Source organism: Fukomys damarensis, unplaced genomic scaffold (genome assembly GCF_012274545.1).
Source record: "Fukomys damarensis isolate Sample0158 unplaced genomic scaffold, DMR_v1.0_HiC HiC_scaffold_29, whole genome shotgun sequence".
In the NCBI taxonomy this organism is placed as follows: Eukaryota; Metazoa; Chordata; class Mammalia; order Rodentia; family Bathyergidae; genus Fukomys; species Fukomys damarensis.
Window position 1 is genome coordinate 19,212,205 of NW_022900941.1, and position 21,958 is coordinate 19,234,162.

A 21,958-nucleotide genomic window follows, 5' to 3' on the forward strand; every position below is an offset into this window, starting at 1 on the left:
AAAAAAAAAAAAAAAAAAAAAAAAGAACTCAATATATGCTCCAAAATGTGCCATATTTGGTGTTTGTTACAGTGTATTCTGTGGATTTCTTAAAAAAATTTATGAAATGGAGGTATTGTGAAATATATATCCGAATTGAAATTTTCTGAAGCTTGATGAGGACAAAGAAGAACAAAATCTCTCATATTCCTACCATGTGAATACAATTTTATTTAGTATACTTCTTTCAAAAACTCAGTATATAGACTTTTCATTAAATTGAAGTCTAATATAATGTTTTGTTAACTTATCATGTACATGTTTTCATATTTTTATTCTCTTTGCAACCACTCAGTATGGCTTTACAAGAACCCATTGAGAAGATAATAACAAAGTTAATTATTTTCATATAATATATTTTCAGGTTATTCCCTGTTTCATTAACATTACTGTATTTCTAATTAACATTTATGATGAGCCTAGATATGAATACTTGTGTATATACTTTTTTAATGCTTTGGGTTATTTCTGGCCCCATTGTTACCTCACCTAACATCCTTTACCTGCATGCTGCTCACTGTTTGCACCTTCATCCTTCAAAGCACTGACCTTCACCTCCTGACAACATGTCTGGAGAAAGAGGCTATTTTGGGGAAGCATAGAAACCTTGATTAATGTAGAATAGTTGAGAGATCTAAACTTGTTTAGCCTAAAAAAGACAAGACTTGGACTTTGGTCTTGTTGCAGAAATCTGAAACATACTTTATGTATAGCTAAAGGGAAGAGTTAAGATCAAATGCTTTATATTAAGAAAAGAAAACAACTATTACAACTTGAGTTGAACCTCCCAATAATTGGAGCCATTGAGTGCTGGAGTGGATTGAGGTGTGGATGAGCTAATTCTCTGCCATTGGAAATATTTGATTACTGCAAAGGATAGTGGAGAAACTTGAGTTAGAGAAATCTCTTAACATTTTTTGCCTTTCTTGATCCTTCAAGTGTTCTTGTTAACACTGTCAATATTGCCTTACTTGTTTAAACACTAATTTCAACATGCGTCCCTTGTGTTTCTGAGTTAGAAGATGCAAGAAGAGTTTCCCTAGAGGAAGAGAGAGAGAGGAGGTTACAAAACCCATGACGTGTATTGGAAATTGTTGAGGAAAGACACCCTTATCAGTTGGAAGCTGACATCACTGGTTTAAAACAGATCTTCTCATGTGACTGTGTATCTTTGCTAAGAGTCACTCTAATTTTAAATAGTGGCAAAGCTTTTTTGGATTGCCTCAGCTCACTTTGTCTGTGTTGATTTAGCTCTTGCACTCATGATCAATGAGAAGCATTTTTAAAGCATATGGATGGTTAAAGTCCAAGTGTTGCAACAGAACAAAATATCAAATGATACACCAGGTGTCATATTGTGTTACTTTTTGCCTCATGAATATATGCTGCCATACAAGTATAATTTGATCAGCTTAGATAGAGAGCTCTACCTCTGGCTACCCCAAAGCTTTTTCAAAACCTTTTTAGTAAGTGTGATTGTCTTTTTTCCAGCAATGTGCCCAACATGGGAAAAAGAGAGACTTTTTGAAACATTTGAGAGGAGTATCTATTTCATTCTTGTGATTTAACTAGTATTTCATAAGCTCACCTTTTGATTGAACTAATGCATTTAGATTGTCACTTTTGTTTTAATGCATTTAAGAAGTTTGTGATATTTCTGTCCTCTGTCTTGAATAACTGCTTTGTTCCACAATCTCTTTTTCTGACCTTCAGATTTTTGAGCATTGATTCTTTCCCCCCAGCTGACAGAGGTCATGCCTGTGTTGCTGTTAATATCTAGTGCTCTGATACAGCAAAAATCAGGTCTATAGAAAGATACATTTTGAACTTTGATAGAAAATGATTGTATTAAAACATTTTAAAAGGCCTAAGTTCTTTGAAGCTTCTTGAATTTCACTCTTAGCCCTGAAAAAATGGGCAACTCTTTGTAGAAATTGTGAAGTATTTATATTCTAAGACAATTAGTTCAGGAAATAGCATTCATTTATTTTTCAAAGAACTTTACTTAATCTTTAACTAAGGTTAACTTATTAAAACATCAGTTTGGGATTTTATTTTTCACATATTTTCACATTTAGAAAAGTGTCCTTCCCTGTGGTCTTAATGGAACCTCTAATACTGTACTTCTTGGGGCTCATCCCAGTTCTGGATTTGCTGGCAGCCCAGAAAATGGTTGTTATAAATATGTGATGTTGCTAGGGTGAAAAAGAGAAGTTAGGTATCTAAGAAAATCTATTAAAAATGAAATTTTGTAAATGTTTGGTGAGGATCATAACTGGGAATCAATTTTACCTAAGTGTTTGTCATTTTTGGCCTTTGTAGCCCAATTCTCTCTCTCTCTCTCTCTCTCTCTCTGACCCCCACTTTGTTTTTGGTACTAGGAATCAAACTTGGGCTCGCACTTGTCTGGCAGACTCTGTGCTGTTGAACTACATTCCCACCCTACTCCGATTCTCTTTTGTTCATAATGTTACATGACTATCTATTATTACAATAGAATGTACCCTACTCAATTTGTTTATTTATTCATTTAGTAGCTAGTGTGATCTACCAGATTTAGATGTTGGGCTGCAAGCTAGGAATACAAGAGGAAGAAAATGTGACCAGTGACATCAAGGACAGAACTCTTGTTTGTACACTGATGAGGCCATGGGAGTATTTTTTTTTTTCTCATTGAGTTATTTGGTACACTTTAGGTATACAGTAACAGGTACATTCATCATTGGAATATTTCTGAGGCTGTGGAAAATGCATGTCTCAGCATGCTTGTATTGCAGTGATAACTAGTTTGTTCCAGGAAAGAAATCAGGCAAATCATCTTCTTGGCTGTCTTGGATGGACCATTCTACTCCAGTGATACCCTTGTGCTTACTGTTGTCTGGTTTGTCATCTTCTGTAGCCCCTGGGTTTCCATGAATTATAGGGCTACCGGTACTTCAGGTATGGGTTGCCAGGCATAGTTTAAAAAGAAATGCTTTTCCATCCCCTCAGTTCTTCAGTGAGCCTTTTCCTTGATGAAACTTACACTTTTCTGGCCTCTTTACTGAGAGTGAAAGTTTTAAACATACTTTTCAGTGTAGACTCTTTTCAAAGAATATATCAAATAGTTTTAATGAACTATGTGGGTAATGGTAATATCATTTCACAGAAGAGATCCATCCTATTACTGTTTAATTAAAATCTTTCTGCTGATGGAAGGTTCTCTCTCTGGTGTTTTCTTTGCATTCATGATGCATGTCTGGGCTCCCTTGCTAGAGATATCTTTCATTATAATCCACTTATTGAAGTTTATAATTAAACTTCTAAATGTAAAATTTCCAGTGGCAAATTACCAGGATACTCAGTGAACTTTTGTTCTTTCTCTGAGAGAAATCACTCTTTGAAAATTTTGTTTTTGTATTTTGGCCAGTTTATCATTTTAAAAGTCTCATTTAAAAAGTATTGTGTGTACAGTTTGTGGGAATATAAACCAGTACAGCCATCTTTTATTTTTGGTACTAGGGATTGAGCTCATGACCTGGTGCTTTCCAGGCAGGTGCTGTGCTGCTGAGCTACGTCCCATGCTCTTTAGTACAGCCGTTGTAAGAAAGCAAATTCCTCAGAAAACGGAAGAGAACTGCCATGACTCAGCTATCCTATTACTGATATAAAGTCATAATATCAAAGAGATGCTTTTACATATGTAGGTTTATTATTGTAGCTCTGTTCATCATAGCCCAATATGAAATCAGTGGAGGTGTCCTTCGATGGATGAATAAAGATAGTGAACTTATACACAGTGGACTACTATTCAGCCTTTAAAAAAAGAATGAAATCATTTGTTTCAACTTGTGTAGATCTGGAGGACATATTAAGTGAAATGAGTCAGACACTGAAAGAGAAATACTTCATGTTCTCAGTCCTATTTGGATGCTAAAATGTTGATGGAGAGAATAACATATGTTCATTAGAAAAGTTGAGGGGAGGGGGGATAGAAAGATTTTGGAAAATGGGCACCAAAATATAGTTTGGAAAAATAAGTTCTAGTATTCTGTAGCGTAGTAGGATGATTACAGTTGCAAATATTTAAACATCTAAAGAACAAGGAGTAATGAGTTACACACACATGCTCATTTGCCTGATTGGATCATTATACATTGTATGTATATGTTAAATTAACATGCTATGCCCCATATATAGGTACAATTTAAAAGTATTTATATAGTTTAATAATGTAATATAGTAATGAAAGTAAAGAGTGATTTTTAAATTTAATATCAACTTCTTTCTGTTCCATTGAAATCAGAGGTAGATAGTGTTGATTGAATGGATGTATTGCAATATTTTAAGGTAGACAAGTGATAAATGAAATATACTTCACGATAATTGCTTTCAGCAATTATAGATGTTTAAAACATCTATAGTGTATATATACACAAAGTGTTGAAGATGCTAGAGATAGAAAATAATTTCTCTTCCATTGGTCAAGCATGTTCTTAAAGCCTTCCTTATAGTTTATGTAATAAAATAAGCATTTACTGTTCCCCTTCCCAGTTGCAAAAGATCTTTTTCCCTGTTTCTCATTATATTATTTTATGTTTCTCTTTAAATTATTTATGCTTTGGGTTTCCCATGTAAGAGAAAGCATGCAATATTCAACCTTTTGGGGAGGGGGGGAAGTACAAAGAATTATGATGTGTTATGTACATATACCAACTCCCCACAAAGAATGTAATCATTATGTATTGTTAGCATGTATTAATAAAAATGCAGCAAAAGTCTAAAATAGTTTTTGCATTTTAACTTAAATTGGAATATTTTCTTACAGCTATCACTCCATTCTTTTGAGAAATAGGGATGACACTAGATCAAAGTAAATTCTCCTGAATCTAATGAATAACTTTTTATTTTTTTAAATTTTATTTTTCTTTTTATTGAGTTTATTGGTACAATCTAGGTGTACAGTACAGTTACATTCATTACTGGGGTCCTGTACCTTCACATGACAGGTCTTGGTTCTCATTTTTTCCCCTTGTCCCTGCCCTCCCTTTACCCCTCCTCCCTTCCCATTTACACTTTATTTCCATTTTTTCATTTTCTCATATTTTCTTCTTTTCCCTTATTCCCCTTTCTCCTACCCTTACCACTTTCCCTATACCTTTAGCCCTTTTCTTCCAATTTCACATTATTAATTATCCCATTAGGATCTTGTGTACTATTATAGTTTTTCACACCAGAGAAACTATTCGGTATTTACACATGTATGACTTATTTATTTCACTTAAGAGTATATCCTCAATATGTATCAATTTTCCTATGAATGACTCTAATTTCTCATTCTTTATGGCTGAGTAGTATTTCATTATATAGATAAACCACATCTTCTTTATCCGGCTTCTAACAGATGGGCAAATGGGCTGTTTCTAAGTTTTAGCTATTACATACTGTGCTGCTATAAACATTGGTGCGCATATATCACTGTGGTATGATTCTTTTAATTCTTTTGGAAAGATACCCAGCAGAGGGATGGCTGGGTCAAATGGAACCTCTAGTCCCAGCTCTTTGTTGTATCTCCACATTGATTTCCATAGTGGTTGCACCAGTCTGCACACCCACCAACAATGGAGAAGGGTTCCTTTCTCCCCACAACCCCACCAACATTTGTTATTGTGTGATTTCTTGATAGCAGCCATTCTTTGTGGGGTGAGGTGGAATCTTAGTGTTGTTTTCATCTGCATCTCTTGAATGACCAGTGATGTGGAACATTTTTTCATATATTTACTTGCTGCTTTTACTTCTTTGTCTGAGAAATGTCTGTTCATTTCAGATGCCCATTTTTGAACTGGGTCTTTATATTTGGGGGGGGCTTATTGTTTTGAGTCCTTTATATATTCTAGATAATAGTCCTTTGTCTGAGGAGCAGCTGGTAAAAATTTTTTCCCACATTGTAGGTCGTCTCTTAGTTCTGTTGATGGTTTCTTTTGCAGTGTAAAAGCTTTTTACTAAGATGAGATCCCAGTCGTTGATTCTTTCTGCTAGTTCCCACACTACTGAGGATTTGTTCATAAAGTCTTTTCCTATGCCAATGTCTTCAAGTGTTCTGTCTAATTTATCTTCCAGCAAGTTTAATGTTTCTGTTTTAATATTGAGATTCTTAATCCACTTGGATTTTAATTTAGTGCATAGTGAGAGATAAAGGTCTAGTTTTAATCTTTGGCAGGTTGAGATCCAGTTTTTTCCACATCACTTATTAAAGAGGCTATCTTTCCTCCAGTGGGTATGGTCAGCTCCTTTGTCAAAGATGAGGTAGCTGAGTACATCTGGAGTTATTTTTGTGTCTTCCAGTCTGTTCCACTGATCCTCAGGCCTGTTTCTGTGCCAGTACCATGCTGTTTTTATCACAGTGGCTTTGTAGTATAGTTTCAGATTTGGAATTGTTATACCCACTGCCATGTGTCTGTTGCCTAGGATGGCTTTTGCTATTCTAGGTCTCTTATGGTTCCAAATGAATTTTGGATTCTTCTTTCTATTTCTGTGAAATATAGTGTTGAAATTTCAATTGGCATTGCATTGAATATGTATAGCAGTTTTAGTAGTATGGCCATTTTCACTATGTTGATTCTTTCTACCCAGGAGCAGGGGATATCTTTCCATTTTCTTATATCCTCTTTGATCTCGTTTTTCAGAGTGCTGTAGTTTACAGTTTAGAGATCTTTTCTTCTTTTGTTAGACTGATTCCCAGATACTTCATTTTTTTGTGTGCTATTGTGAAAGGAAATATTTCCCTAATTTCTTGCTCAGTGAGTCTCTTATTTGTGTACAAGAAGACTATTCATTTTTGGGTGTTGACCTTGTATCCTGCTACTCTGCTAAAAGTGTCAATTAAGTCTAGAAGTCTTTTGGTGGAGTTTTTTGTGTCTTCAATGTAGAGTATCATATCATCAGCAAATAATGACAGTTTAACTTCTTCCTTTCCTATCTTTATTGCTTTAATTTCTTTCTCTTGTCTAATTGCCATGGCTACTGTTTCCAAAACTATATCGAAAAGTAGTGATATTAGGCATCCTTGTCTTGTTCCTGATTTTAACTTGGATGTTTTCAGTTTTTGGCCATTTTATATGATGTTGGCTGTTGGTTTTTCATAGATAGCCTTTATTAAGCTGAGATGTAGACCATCTTTTCCAATTTTTTGCAGGTTTTTTTATCATGAATGGGAGTATAAAAATTATTCTTAAGCCGTGCCTTTTCCTGCGGGCACCGTTGCTCATAAATAACTTTTTATACTTGATCTTAGCCAAAAGGCTAAGATTAATGAGTAACTTTTTAAATGATCAGTGTTTAGACATGGTAATTGAAAACTTATAAAAGATAATGGAAGAGACTGCTAGAAAATTTTATAGGCTTATAAACATGTTATTATTTTCATGTCAACTATGGACACATTTTTAAACAAATTCCTTTGCAACCATGGATGCATAATTAATCAAGAGAACACAAAGTTATATTTTCATCTTAACTGGATAATTATCCTGACATTAAATATTTAGAATCTTATATTGTAGAAAATATCAATGTGTAATTAAGTATTTTTTTTAATTTTAAAGGTCAATAACATTTGCAAAGAGAATGTTATCTCATTCAGATAGTCTAGTTATCCTGAATTCTTATGAAACTATTTTAAGTAACAGATATACGCTTACATGAAATGACTCTTTACAATCATTTATATATATGCACATGTAAAAATATTATTGGTAATATATTTATGAAATTTGGTAAAAATATTATGAAATCATTGCTTCGCTTTATGTAGGATTAATTATTGATAAAGAACTGTAGGTATCGATTTTCTTAAAATATCTACAGAAAATGCTGTACCAGTCTTTTTAGTCTTACTGATGATATTGTGTTTTTATATTCTGTTAGACTATGTAACTTTTGTTTTTTCCTACTTTGGAAGAGAGTCCTCTACTTGAAGATTTTAAACGTGTAGACAATATACAGATTTTTATACTCCTCTGATCTTTTGGTGATGTAGAATGAGCTATTTGGGACTTGTTTATAAGTAGTTGTAATTCACCAGAAATTTAGCAAAGGGTTGTATAATTACTACATTTACTGAACATAGGGGAGAGAATTCAGAGATTCAAACAAACAAAAATCCTTTAAGTTACAAGTTTGGCACTGATCTATGCAAAACCCGGTTTGCTGATGGATTAATTTTCAGATGTGAGGGAAAGAAAGAATTTCAGGAAGACTCCTTGGCTTCTGATCTGATAAAGTATGATGCCATAATTCACCTGGTAACATTGCCGAAAGAACTGGGTTATGGGGTATTCAGATCCCTGCTTTCTGTTACATGAGAGCATCCTCAGTGTGCTGATATCCATGTGGAGATGCTCACTGATAAGTTGGATGTATGAGACTGAGGGAGAAGTCAGGGCTGGAGATATGGGAATGGATATGGAGAAATGAAAATCATGAAGTATGGTATTTAAAGCTGTGGGATAAAATACAGTCACCTGGGAGAGGGAAAAGCTGGGAGGGAAAAGGAGGCTGACAGAGTCAGAGCCACACTATTAAAAAGGTCGAAATGAGGAGGATATATCAGAAATGGAGGCCAAAAGGAGGTAGCTAGTGAGAAAGTTTAAAGAATGAGAATCTGATGTCTGTGTCTCAAGTGAAGAATGAAGAAGGAGAGAGTAGTGGAAGACTTGAGCAAGTGAGACAGTGCGATGGGAGTAATGAGATGAAGGATCTGTTAGATGAAAGGGCTCTGACTTTCTGTGAGGTGATGACAAGCTGGTTCTAAAAATTACCAGAATGTGTGGAAGATGCCTGCAGAATGAAGAAGAGCATGGTGACTGCATAGAAGGAATCTACGCACTTTACACTCTGCATATGTGAACATGTGTGTTCTCATTGAGGGATCTGACGCTGCTTACCAGGGAAATTACTCCCTTTTTAGTAAGTGGCCTTCCTTAAACTTACCAATGAAAACAAATCCATTCATATAACTTCTCTATTTGTGTTGCTACCATAAGCGAAGTGCCCTTTCTTCAGGGGAATAAGACATATGAAAAATGGCAACAGGTGCAGATCCTTTCCTTAGAGCAATGCATGTATTCCTGAAAGAAGGCAATATGGGGAATAAACCAATCTCACCTCTGTAAAAACAGAAACATTTATTTTCACGCTGGGTGGGATGTTTGAGTATGTAGCTTGAATCATGTGAGCTGAGAAATTGTGTGTTTGAGTTGTAGAAATCATATAAAGACACACATTTGTACAAATGTGTATTTATAAACAGATTCTTTGCCCCTAATGACATAGATACTGTAGAACTTGGAGTTGCCTTCAGCTCAAGTAACAGAGCGAGAAAATGACTTTGAAACAAGGGACTTATTTATTTATTTTTCATAAAGTGGAAAGTCCAGAAGGTGACAATCTAGAATAGTAGCTGTAGCTCTGTGACACTGACTGACACTTCCAGGTATTATACTGTTCTATGAAAATGGGGCCAGTGGCAAGGGACCATAGTTCCTCCAGGGAGTTTATGTTTTATTTGTCAAAGGAAGTCTCCACAATCTTAACATTTCTCCCTACAAATTGTTGGTCAGAGCTGGGTCATACAGCTGGCTTAGCAAAAAGCACATCTGGGAATATGATTACTTTTCTCTTTTAAACAGGGTGTGAAGACATCCTAAAAAGCTATAATTTCAGAAGAAAGAGAGGGTATAGTAATATTTGCCACCACTACTAAATTATAATTTTGAAGCTGTCAGAAAAGCTATTTCAAGCCCTTTTTCTGTTTCTTATATCCTCTTGCAAAAGTTTATTCTGAGATAGGTAATATATTTATGTAAACGTTTTGCAGAACATTCTGTGGCCTCATTCACCAACACAAGCCTCTTATAATTATTAAAACACAAACCAAAAGCATTGTGATTAAAAATTTTAATAGTATGAATCTATACACTACATGCTTACATTTGACATCATTTGCATTCTTCATTTATCTGCAGAAAGTGTCTGCTGGAGTCTGCAAAGAGAGATGCAGAGTGGAAGAGGCTGGCAGTTAAAAGGCTGGAGGAAGTTGCTAAGCATGATGTCATTGTGAGGCCAGAGGTTATTCTCTCATAAAGTAGAGATGGTAACACTTGCTTTCTCCTTCACAGGGTCAGTGTGAATAATAGGGCTCTTGATAGAGAGTGTGCTCAGCTGTTGAGAAATATGGCATGAAGTCACACGATTGGGAGGTTGAAAAAAATCACCTCTCACTTCTTTTCTGCAGAGCAGGATTGCATTCCAGGCTACCCAACCCTCACCTTTTTTTCTGGTACTGGAGACTGAATTCAAGGCCTTTCCACTGAAGTACAATAAAAACGACTTTTTTAGTTTGAGTCAAGATTTCTCTAAGTTGCCAAAACTGGGTTTGAACTTGAGACCCTCCATAGCCTTCCAAAAGTGCTATGTTATAGTACTATTCAACCATTCCAAGCTCTATCTGTTTCTTAAGATATAATGGGACTAATAGTTTTTCTGAAAGTTGAGAGAAGAATGGCATTATTAACAATGACAACTCTTTAGTGAGCATTCACTTTCTGGTAAGTGTTCATCTACTTACTTGCTCTCCATTGTTTTATGCAATCTTTACTCCATGAAGGATTTTGGATGGCTGTTCTGCCCATTTTGTAGAGGAATACCATCAAGTTGGGAGGGTGCAGGTGACCTACCAGGGTGTATGGAAGTAATAGAGGAAACTTTTGGACTCTGGTGTTAGGACTGTTTTGTGACCCAGCTTTGACACTCCTGGCTGAGATGTCCTTGGAATAATTATTTAGCATCCTTAATGATCATTCTCTTTAATAGAAAAATAGGAATAAGAGCCAGGCGTGGTGGTGCACACCTGTAATCCCGGCACTTGGGAGGTTGAGGCAGGAGGGTTGCTGTGAGCTTGAGATCAGCCTGGGCTACATAGTGAGCTCCAGGTCAGTCTCAACTACATAGTGAGACCCTGTCTCAAAAACAAAACAAAACAAAACAAAAAACCAAAAAAAAAAAAAAAAAAAAACAAAATGAGAAGAAAAATAGGAATAAGTTGCTTATAGTAGAATTGTGAGGATCAAGTGAAATGTTGTGTTGCCTTGTGAGTGCTACTGAAAGAATTTTCATTTTGGGGACATGAAAAATTGCTTGTGTTGATATTAAATTACAGTGTTAGTCTCTCTTGGTTCATAGGAAGACCACAGAGGTGACTTGCAAACATTTTAGTACCTTTGTGATCTCAGCTTGCCTCTTAATTCTCCATGCCTCAATTTTCTCATCTTGAAAATGGGGATGATATGAATAATTCCCTCGTAGGACTGTGGAGAGTGTTTAATGAAGTGCTTAAGTCAGTGTCTTGTGTATAGTGGTGCATGGAAAGCACATCATAGAAGATGAAATGAATGCACTGCATTGATCGCAGACATTGACCCCCTGACTACCCATCCTTATGGAACCATGTCTGCATAGTTGCCATGAGATGGCACTATGGGGATATGCATAATCACAGTTTGCTTTTTTCTTTTTTTCTCATTCATTGCTGTTCCTCAGGCCGCAAGCAAATTGGAACAGTTTCTATTTTATTTTTTAACTTTTGTACCTTTTAAATATTCAAGGACTTCAATGATAAGAATATATTTAAGGGGAAATGAAATGCATATGAAATGTAAGGCACATTTTTCATAGTTTGAATGGCCTTTAAATGATTAGAAAACTGTGGCTGAAGGAAGAAACTACTTTTTTTTATTTCTCTTAGTATTCATCAGTTTAGACCTAACCTTGCAAATACATTTTGGATGCTAAGATGTATAGTAAATAAGTTGATTTGGAAATTCAACAACCCTCATAATATAAATTATTCATGACATTGTGGGTAGCACATCTCCTGCATAACATAGTTTATCATGGTTATAGAATTTTTACATTTGTGTTATACAGAACAGTAAAGTCTCTGTTTCTTTTCTTCTTTGTTTACAGTGAACTCTTGTGTGGCCTTTCAAGTTGCAAATACAAAAATAATTTCCCCTGTCTTTCAAGGAATCATTTAGTAAGTATTAGACATTTGGAAGAAAGAATGGCACCATAGTTTAGTGGAGTAAGACAAACCTGTGTTCAGATTTCATCCTGAGCTTTCCACCAGCCCAGTCATCTCACTTTACTTGCATGTCAAATACATGCCTCATGACTGGGGGAAACTTCCAGCAAAGTTAGTTTCCCATTTTACCCTCTGGCTTCTTGGGAAAGGTGAAGTAATGAGTTTTAGTATTATAAGTGTTATGGCTTTTGTCTTGATGTTTCTCAAAAGCCTCATACAGTGATAGGCGGGGCTTTTCAGAGGTGGCTGGATCTAGTGTGTGATGCTGGGATTAAGTGTGTGATGCTGGTGTCAAGGGTATGCGATTACCAAATTAGTTCACTGTTTGGTTTGGCATAGTTCTGGATGTAGACAATGGGAAGGCTCACCCTGGGTGTGTGCTTCCCTTCCTAAAGTCATGTAGTATGGATGGGATGAAACAGATAGAAAGGGTTGCTGTTATTACTTGCTACTTCTCTGCTTTGCTGCCTTCTGCCTGCCATGAACTGTTTCTTCTCTGTGATGCTCCTCTGCCATGCCACCCTGCCTTGGAGCCAGTCAACTGTGAACTGAAGCCTTTCCAAACTGTGAGCTACAATAAACTTTTCATCCTTTCACTTTGGATGTTGGGTATTTGGTCTCTGCAACTAGAAAAAGTAACTGTGTCAATAGGTAATGCAAATACCAAAAATATGTGGGTCTTTTTAGGAGTAAGGTTGCTGTGGCTTCTTAAACAAAGAATGTTTGCTCATTCCTTAAGATCTGTTTTGGAATTTTTTTGTTCAAGATCTGTCTTGGGTTTCCTATTGATGCTATGCTTTATTAGTCAGTGATAGCTAGGAGATGTAATATTGCTAGAGTCTAACAGAGTCTCCAAGCCAATTTGTCAGGGAAAACTCCACTTTGAGTGTTGGAACCTGGCATAGGTAAACACAGAAAAAGATCAAGGCCTCAGGTCTTTTTTTAGAATAAATATAGGGCCTTAGGTTGGTGAAAAAGCCTAAGAGGAGACCAAGGCTCATAGTAATGTATGTTAATATAGCTACAATGTGTTTTTTTTTTAACTAAAATCAAAAGATTATGCGAAATATTTGTATATGAACCCTTGGCTAATCATTTTGGCTCATGTGTGGTCTTGGTATAACTCAGTCCTTTTAAATGTGTTTTTTGGCTTCCTGCTTTCTTATATTTGGAGTAAAGATAACATACTTTTGGTCCTTTTTTTTTAAGTTTACATTTTAAGGACTTGACTATGTTTTTAGATATGTTGGATGCATATCTCCCACTAATGAAAATGGACAAAGTCATCTTTGTACCCTGGTGATTTTATATCACAAATAGAAGTGGCCTCAGTAGAGAGTGGTCCTGTTAGCTGATTACTTTATTAACTTTGGAAATAATAGCTTAGGATCACTGCCCTAAAACAAGCTCATTTTTTATCAAATGCTCTCTGACATGTCATTGACTTAAATCCTTCATCATACAGAAGGCCAGCTTATTTGCTTTTTCACAGGTATGTTTTTCAACTTTGTAGGAGTCACCAGGACTACTACAAATTACGGGGCAATATGTAGATTTTCTTTCCCAGTTGCTTCATTGGAATAATTGGAAGTGGTGTCTTCTGAATGTGTCTGGATGAAAGTCTTCTTATCAAATCTGTTAATTATGCAGAATTAATCATCCATGTTGTGTGTGTGTCTTTGTGTATGTGTGCAGACGATTCTATCCTATGTTGGTTTCAGAGGAAAGTCATAGGCTGGCTCGGTCTGTTTTTTTTTTTGTAAAAGTGGAATAACTCTTCAGTGATCTGAAGACTTAGGCTGACTTTAAAATATCATGACACAATTTCTGTTTTTTTTAAAGCATGTGAATTTGCGATTATCAGTGTGTTGGATCTGTAGGGTATGTGTGTGTACAAAGAGATCCCATCTAAGGGGACATATTTTATAGTCAGATGCTAGCAGACATGGGAGCAAGTAGATGAGAGCTGAGATCTCAGGGTCTCTAGTAGGGAGTTTCCTCCTATATAAGTTCAGTGTTGTTGAACTCATGGGCTTGCATACTGGGCAAAGCAGGAGCTGATGGGAACACATATGCCTGTACTACGTCCCCTACCACGGTGGGCCTTCCCTAACTCCATCTCTGAAGTTGGCAGTCTCCTCGCCACAAAACAGGGAGGGAAGGCATGCAGTGTGCTTCTTGATGATAGTGGTGGTGGTGGTGGCGTGTGTGAGACAGGGGACTATGTGCTTGCTCTTGCATACAGCCTGGGTTAATGCCCACATGCATTCTGAAAAAGCACTCATGGCCAGAACAATTCAGTTTCTGTAATTATGTACTAACTTCAAAATACATATTTTTTCCTTTTCTATTTTTTCTTGTCCCTTATTGCCTTTCTCCTACCCTTCCCACTTTCCCTACATATTTAGCCCTTTTCTATTTCACACTGTCAGTTATACAATTTAAATCTTATTTACACTTTTAGTTTTCACACCAGAGAAACTAGTCAGTATTTACACGTGTGTCTTATTTATTTCACTTGAGTATGGCCTCAATATGCATCCATTTTCCTGTGAATGACTATAGTTTCTCATTCTTTATGGCTGAGTATGTATCTTTATAGAAAAATCATATGTTCTTTATCCAGTCTCCAACTGATGGGCACTTGGGTTGTTTCCAAGTTTTATCAATTACAAAATGTGCCGCTATAAGCATCGGTGCACATGTATTACTGTGGTATGATTCTTTTAATTCTTTTGGAAAGATACCCAGCAGAGGGATACCTGGGTCAAATGAGACCTCTAATCCTAGTTCTTTGAGGTATCTCCATATTGATTTCCACAGTAGTTGCACTAGTCTGTACTCCCACCAACAGTGGAGAAGGGTTCCTTTCTTCCCACAGCCCTGCCAGCATTTGTTATTGGTTGATTCCTTAATAGCAGCCATTTTTTCTGGTGGAATCTCAGTGTTATTTTCATCTGCATTTATTGAATGACCAGTCTTTGTAAATGGGGGGTGGTGGCTAAGGGCGGGCAGGGGAATGGGGAAAAAATGAGAACCAAGATCTGTCTTGTAAAGGTACAAGATTCCAATGATAAATGTAACTGTACTGTATACTTAAAAAGTACCAATAAACTCAATGAAAAAAATGCATAAAATACATATTTTTACTTGAAGAGAGGCTTTTTGTGCTTTACACAGATATACCATATAAGATAGAAATGCCCTTGAAATAAACTGTAATTTATCATTCATGATTCTCAAGTCTTAGCAAAAGCACAGCTGCAGTCAATAGTATTATTGGCTGTTTGGACCAATAAAATGTGGCTAGTTTAGTTCTAAAGAACAGAGGTTTTAGAATCATGTCTAGTAATGCCCTAGAGGTCTTGGAAATCCTCTAACAGGTCACTCTTAGCCACTATCAACCAAACAAGCAGGCCGTATGTTATTTCAGCACAGCCCTTCATTTTTACCCTTCTTACAGGGACGTGTAATATATAAATTTCAAGAAAAGCTTTTGGTTGTCTTTCAAATATTCTCTTGATCCCTGGGTTGAGACAGACCATCAGAGAGCTGTGTACTTGAACTTTCTTTCTTGACTCCTTGTAGAATAAATTTTACTGATTTGTACTTTGCACTGTCTCTTTGGTGTGTTCAAGGAGTGCCATGAGACCCTGCCATATACAACTTACTGTTTGTTTTATTTGCTGAAGTAAAGTGTTTAGCACATTGCTCAGCATCATCTGTATTTATGAGGACTCATGGGGTAAATTCCCTTAGTGTTTGGGAGCAAGGCAGCGGCTTGTTTTGCAAAAGAAATAAAAAAGAGGAAGGTATAATTTAATCGTATGCACATAAGGGTTATATAATTATAGTATCTATTTCTTTTCTTTGGTCACCAGGAAATTCATAGTCAGATTTGCTACCCATATTTAACAATTTTGCAGGTTCTGGGAGTTGCGGTGCACATCTGTAATCTACAGGCTGAGGGAGAAGGATTGTAAGAGTTCAAGGGCAGCCTGGGCTACATAGTGAGTTCAGGGCATCCTGAACTGTACAATGAGACTTCCAATCCTAGTTCTTTGAGGTATCTCCATATCAATTTCCACAGTGGTTGCAGCAGTCTGCACTTCCTTTTTCCTTTGACTTATTGATAGCAGCCATTCTTTCTGGAATGAGGTGGAATCTTCTTAGTCTGAGAAATGTCTGTTCATTTCAGATGTCCAGTTTTGAACATCCATTTTCATACCCATTTTTTGATTGGGTCTTTAAATTTGGGAGGTCTGATTTGTTTAAGTTCTTTATATATTCAAAGTAGAAGGACTTTGTCTGAGGGACAGCTGGTAAAATATTTTTCCCACATTGTGGGTTGTCTCTTCACTCTGTTGGCAGTTTCTCTTGCTGTGCAGAAGCATTTTAATAAGATGAGATATCTCTTGTTGATTCTTTGTGCTAGTTCATATGCAATTGAGATTTTGTTTTGCCTATGCCACTGTGATCAGAGCTCTACCTAACCTCTCTTCCAACCATTCTAGTGTTTCTCTTTTAATATTTAGATCTTGATCCAGTTTGATTTTAGGTTAGTGCATGGTGAGAGATATAGGTCTAGTTTTAACCTTTGGAAGGTTGAAGTCTAGTTTTTCCAGCACCATTTATTTAAGAGTCTATCTTTCCTCAAATGAGTATGTTTGGCTCCTTTGTCAAAGATGAAGTAGCTGAGTATTTCTGGAGTTTTTTGTGCATCTTCTGATCTGTTCCACTGATCCTTGCATCTGTTTGTTTGCCAGTACTGTACTGTTTTTATCACAGTAGCTTTGTAGTATAGTATCAAGTTGGGGATTATGATACCCACTACCTTGTCTTTTGTGCCTAGAATTGCTTTTGTTATTCTAAGTCTCTTGTGGTTTAAAATGAAGTTTTGAAGTGTTTTCTCAAGTTCTATGAAATATGCTGTTGAAATATACAGGCACTGGGACTGGGGATTTAGCTCAGTGGTTCTGTTGCGTGCGTCCATCCCCGGTACCAAAAAAAAAAAAAAAAAAAAAAAGAAAGAAAGAAAGAAAGAAAGAAAGAAAGAAAATGAAATATACAAGCACAAATTACAAATTTTAATATCCAAACTTGGAAACAGCCCAATTGTCCATCAACTGGTGACTGGATAAAGATGTGTTTTTTTTTCTTAAATATAAAATAGAATACTACTCAGCCACAAAAAATGAGAAAGTGGAGAAATTTTTACCTAAATGGATGCACATTGAGGACATACTCTTAAGTGAAATAAATAAGACACATGTGTAAGTATCAAATAGTTTTTCTCATGTGAGAACCTGAAGGTGTAAATAAGGATCAAAATGACTAATAGATAATGTGAAATAGGAAGAAAAGGTCCAGAGGGGAAGTCGGAAAGGCAGGGGGAAGGAAAGAAGGCAAAGCATAAATGTGAGAAAGGGAAAAATCAAAAACAAATTTTTTTGTGAATAGCAAGGGGTGGATGGATGGATGCGAGGTCAGGGGAATGGAGAAAAAAATAAGAAACAAGATATAGCATGTAAAGGTACAAATTCCCAATAATGAATGTTATCATATTGTATTCCTAAAATGTACCAATAAACTTAATGAATTAAAAATTTTTCTGGTAAGCCTTTAGAGGCAATCATTTCTGCCCTTGATGCCCATTTTACTCTTCAACACTTTTACCCTTCCATGTGTGTCTCTTTATATGTAAATAATGTTTTCATAATGTATGTGTCATGTTAATTATTTCAGCTTTCACTCCAGGTGGATTATCTTTTTTTAGTGTAGAAAACTGTAAATGGGACTGAGGGTGTAGCTCAGTAGTAGAACACTTACCTAGCATACACAAAGCCCTGAGTTTGTTCTCAAGCTCCGAAAACCAAAACTATCTGGAGACTATACTTAGATATCTGACAGGCACATTAGACTTAACATAGTAATGTAGTCTAAGTAGATTCTTATATGAGAAATCTAAAGCATATGTAAATTAAACAGCAAAATAAAAGAAAGATGATAGGAAACATGAAGATAGAGCTTTTGCAGATGGGAAGGGGACCAAGAGCTGAAAGGGAGTGGGGAGGGAAGGAGATGAAGGAACAATAAAAAGAATTCACGTGAGTTACGTACATGTACCAACGCCCCAGGATGAATGCGATCATGATATATTGTAAACAAGTACTAATAAAATTAAAAAAACAGATTCCTTTTATATTCCCTTTTTGATCTGCTCCTCTTCTCAAACCTTCTTTGATAAAGGGATTTTTATCAGTTCATCAATCTAAATTTGTAGTCTTACTGTCCTGTTTCATCTTCATCATTTTATAAGATGCATCTGATTGTGAACTAAATATTTTAATTTACCTCTTTTTCTCAGAACTGTCCTGATCTTTTCATTGTTTAATTATTCTGTGGACTATTTCACTAATTTCTTAATTACCCTCAGTTTCTCTAGCACCATCTGCTAGTATCCATTAGGCACACTGATCTCAGATATGTAAGTCATTTGATCTTTTATAATTCTTATTGTTTCTATTTACAGCATGAAATCCTAATCCTTCATATGACAATCAAAGTGCTTTCTAATTGGGCCCCAGTGTATGACCTAAATGTCATCTCCGTGCATTGATCCCTCCCTACTGTGTTCCACAAAGCAGCCACCAAACTACCTAATCATCCCAAACACGGAATGCAGTTCAGTACCTGTTCTCTCTGCCTGATGTGTCCTTCCTGATTTCTTCAGGCTCTTATGTTCCCCTAAGGCTCTTCTCATTATCTTGTGTGAGTTTCCTTCTTTTTTCATAGCAGAGAAGAACTAATTGCCTTATCTCCATTTTTCTACTTTTTTCACAGTCCTGTTAGAGCATTCCTCGCTGTCTTTTGGACTTTGTCATGTAGGCATATCTCTTCCCCATCAGTAAGCATCTCAAGGGATGTGCTGGGTAGAAGGGAGGGAATATACTCAATATTTGACAGCCTTGCCTCCTTTGAAGAGTAAAAGTAGACTGACTGAGGGACTTCTGAGTTAATAGAATTGGTGTGGCTTTTATGGGTAAGGATTAAAAACATGGCAAACTACTGACCTTCAAATAATAGTATTACGTATACTATCTTTATGGTAATGTAATAGAAGCATTATAATACTATCACAATAAAAGTTCTAGCAATCAAGGTGAATTTTCATAATTTCTGAACAGGAGAAACTTGCCTAATAATTTTCTTTCTTTTTTTCTTTTAGGAATAGGTAAATCGAGAGGTTGAGCAGACTGAAGAATGTTTCCAAAGGGTAATCTCCCTGTCACTGCCTGGGCATGGAGGAGCATGAGGAAGCTGTTTGCGCTGCTTTCACTCTTGCTGTCCCTTGCAGCTCATTTGGAAGGCAAAAAGGATAATCAGTACATGTGGAAACCAGGTAGGAATGTCCTGGTTATTCTTTGTCTGACTGTCACTAATGACAGTCTTTTTTCTGTCTTTATTTGTGGAGTAGTAAGGAAATAATCCAGAGAGGAAAAATAGTCTGTGTGTTTTATTGGACAGCATACATTGGGGTTTTTATTCCTGCCTAATTGTCACCATTTTCAGTGATGAATGTCGTCATTTGGAATTTTCATGTCGTTGTCAATTAAAGTTATGATTTGTATAGTTACATCCACTTCTTGTTTGTCAAAGATTTCACTTCTGTGTTACTTATTTGTAACAAAAATAACATCTGAATTTAGCTGTTATTCTCAGCTACAAATGCTTTGAACCAAATCTATATGTGTTTCAGGGTTCAAACTAGTTAGCTGTTTATTAGTAAATGCTTTCTAGATTAGATCCTGTACATCTAAGTTTGGGGGCATGAAAAATTATCCTAACAGTTTTACTTAGTGGTTGTTACTATGAAGTCATCTTAATACATTTGGAAATCCTTAATCTTGTTATGTGCAATCTTTTAGATATATTAATAGGTTGAGCTTTGATTTGGAGACTTATATGTAACTTATGTTCTTTGTTTTCTCAATCTGACTCTGCAAAAGATTTGTTAAATTTGATTTCAAAGCCTTTATTAACTTTATTAACTTAAATTACCACCCCAAATATCTTGGCTCTTTGTATTACAGATGATTGTCTTTGTTCTGGATTTTAATTTTCTAGAAGTTTCACAGTCATATCATTTGAAATATTTATTACTGTTTCAAGAGTCCGTTCTTGCAAATATAGATAATTTACAAACTTAATATCATGGAAAAGGAGGAAAATGTGATGTTGTAGAAGATCTATAGTCCTCAGAGAGTTTTCATTTTGGTCTCATCATCTGTAAATTAAATAGACTGCGAACATATTATCACCATGGAAATGTGTATAAAAGTGATATTTGTAATATCCAAATGACTTTGCAAAAATGAAAGTGAATTATGCTTTAAAGTATATTAAGTAAAAAACCCCAGCACCGTTATATATACAGTCTGGAGGAAATTTAATTGCATTAAAGCCCTTATAAATTAATTTAATTGTGAGCTCCAACACTATGTTAGTGATTTCCTTTACTTTTTTTTTCTTACAGTAGTTTTGGAAGCTTCAAGAATAGCTCTGAGTCAGTATTACTTTTTTGCAAATGGAACTGTTTTATTTTAATCACAAAAGACAAACATTTTATGAAATCAAAAAAGCATATTTATTTAACTATACTACTATCTAAAGTTTTCCAAAAAATACAATTCAGTTGGAAAGTAGCAAATTTGAAACATGAATGAAACCTGTTAAGAAAATGGGCTCATTTTGTAGAAATTTTAAAATATCTGCTTTTCTAAAAGTAGGTCAGTGAAACAGGGTATTGTAGAACCATATCTATCCAGGAAAACTACAGTGGACCCTTGATGTACGAATTTGATGGGTTCCCAAGGGCTGATTTGAACTAAGTCAATACAGCTGAGATCTGGATGTTTACCTGGGTATATTCTAAAGATAGCAAGAGGTAGATGAATATTCCATTAACCTAATTAACCCAGCTTGTTCATGTGTAAGGCTGGTTATAACTTGAGGGTCCACTGTACTTTAAAACATCAAATTTGAGTTTAAGAAGTGAGAATCCTGGGGCCAGGGATTTAGCTCAGTGGTTCCAGTGCCTGCCTTGCAAGTGTAAGGACCCGAGTTAGATCCCCAGTACCAAAAAAAACCAAACAGACAATAAAGAAGTGAGAATCCTTTCTCTCAGACATATTGTGTTGTTCAAAATGAATATCTAGGTCATTATTTTTCTTTGCTTGGTGTTCATTGCTTCTTTCACTCCTTATTGTGCCATTAAAAAGGTAATTGCATGTATGTGTATATATGTGTATGTATACATATATTTCCCCCATTTTTCTTGCTTCTAAAACAAATTATGCAGAGCCTCAAATATATTGAAAGTAGAAAAAATTTAAAGCAAAAATCTAGACTTGTATCCCACTCTCAAATCTCTTTTGTATCTTTTGGGCATTTTCCTTTCTAGTGTAAGTATATGTTATACATATTATTGAAGACAAACCACATGTGTAATGTTAATATTATTATTATTTAGGGTCTTCTGGGAAAGAAATTGCCTAGATAGAACCCTATGAAAGTGGGTAAGTGGGAGCAGGGTTTAAGGCCAACCACAGGGATTGTGCAGTATCCCCAAGCTCTATCAGTAGAAACTCTTCCACAACGTCTAGACCTGCGGAGATAAGGGGAAAGTGGTTCCTGGGATTTGGAGAGAAAACGATGGAGAAGGTACTTGACAGATGCTGTGGTCTTTAGTGGGGTAGAATGAAATAAAAGTAAAAAATAAGAGGAAGATGTACCTCA

General features: G+C 35.8%; 1 protein-coding gene across 1 annotated transcript in view; it reads left to right on the plus strand.

Annotated features, from left to right (window-relative positions):
• The first annotated feature begins 19,396 nt into the window (after positions 1-19,396).
• Positions 19,397-21,958, plus strand: part of Thsd7b (thrombospondin type 1 domain containing 7B) — a 718,705-nt gene continuing 716,143 nt past the window's right edge. The window contains exon 1 of the mRNA XM_010606147.2: positions 19,397-19,562. Within this exon, the coding sequence (XP_010604449.1) occupies positions 19,424-19,562 (139 nt within the window). The 5' untranslated portion in view covers positions 19,397-19,423. The remainder of the gene's footprint in view (positions 19,563-21,958) is intronic.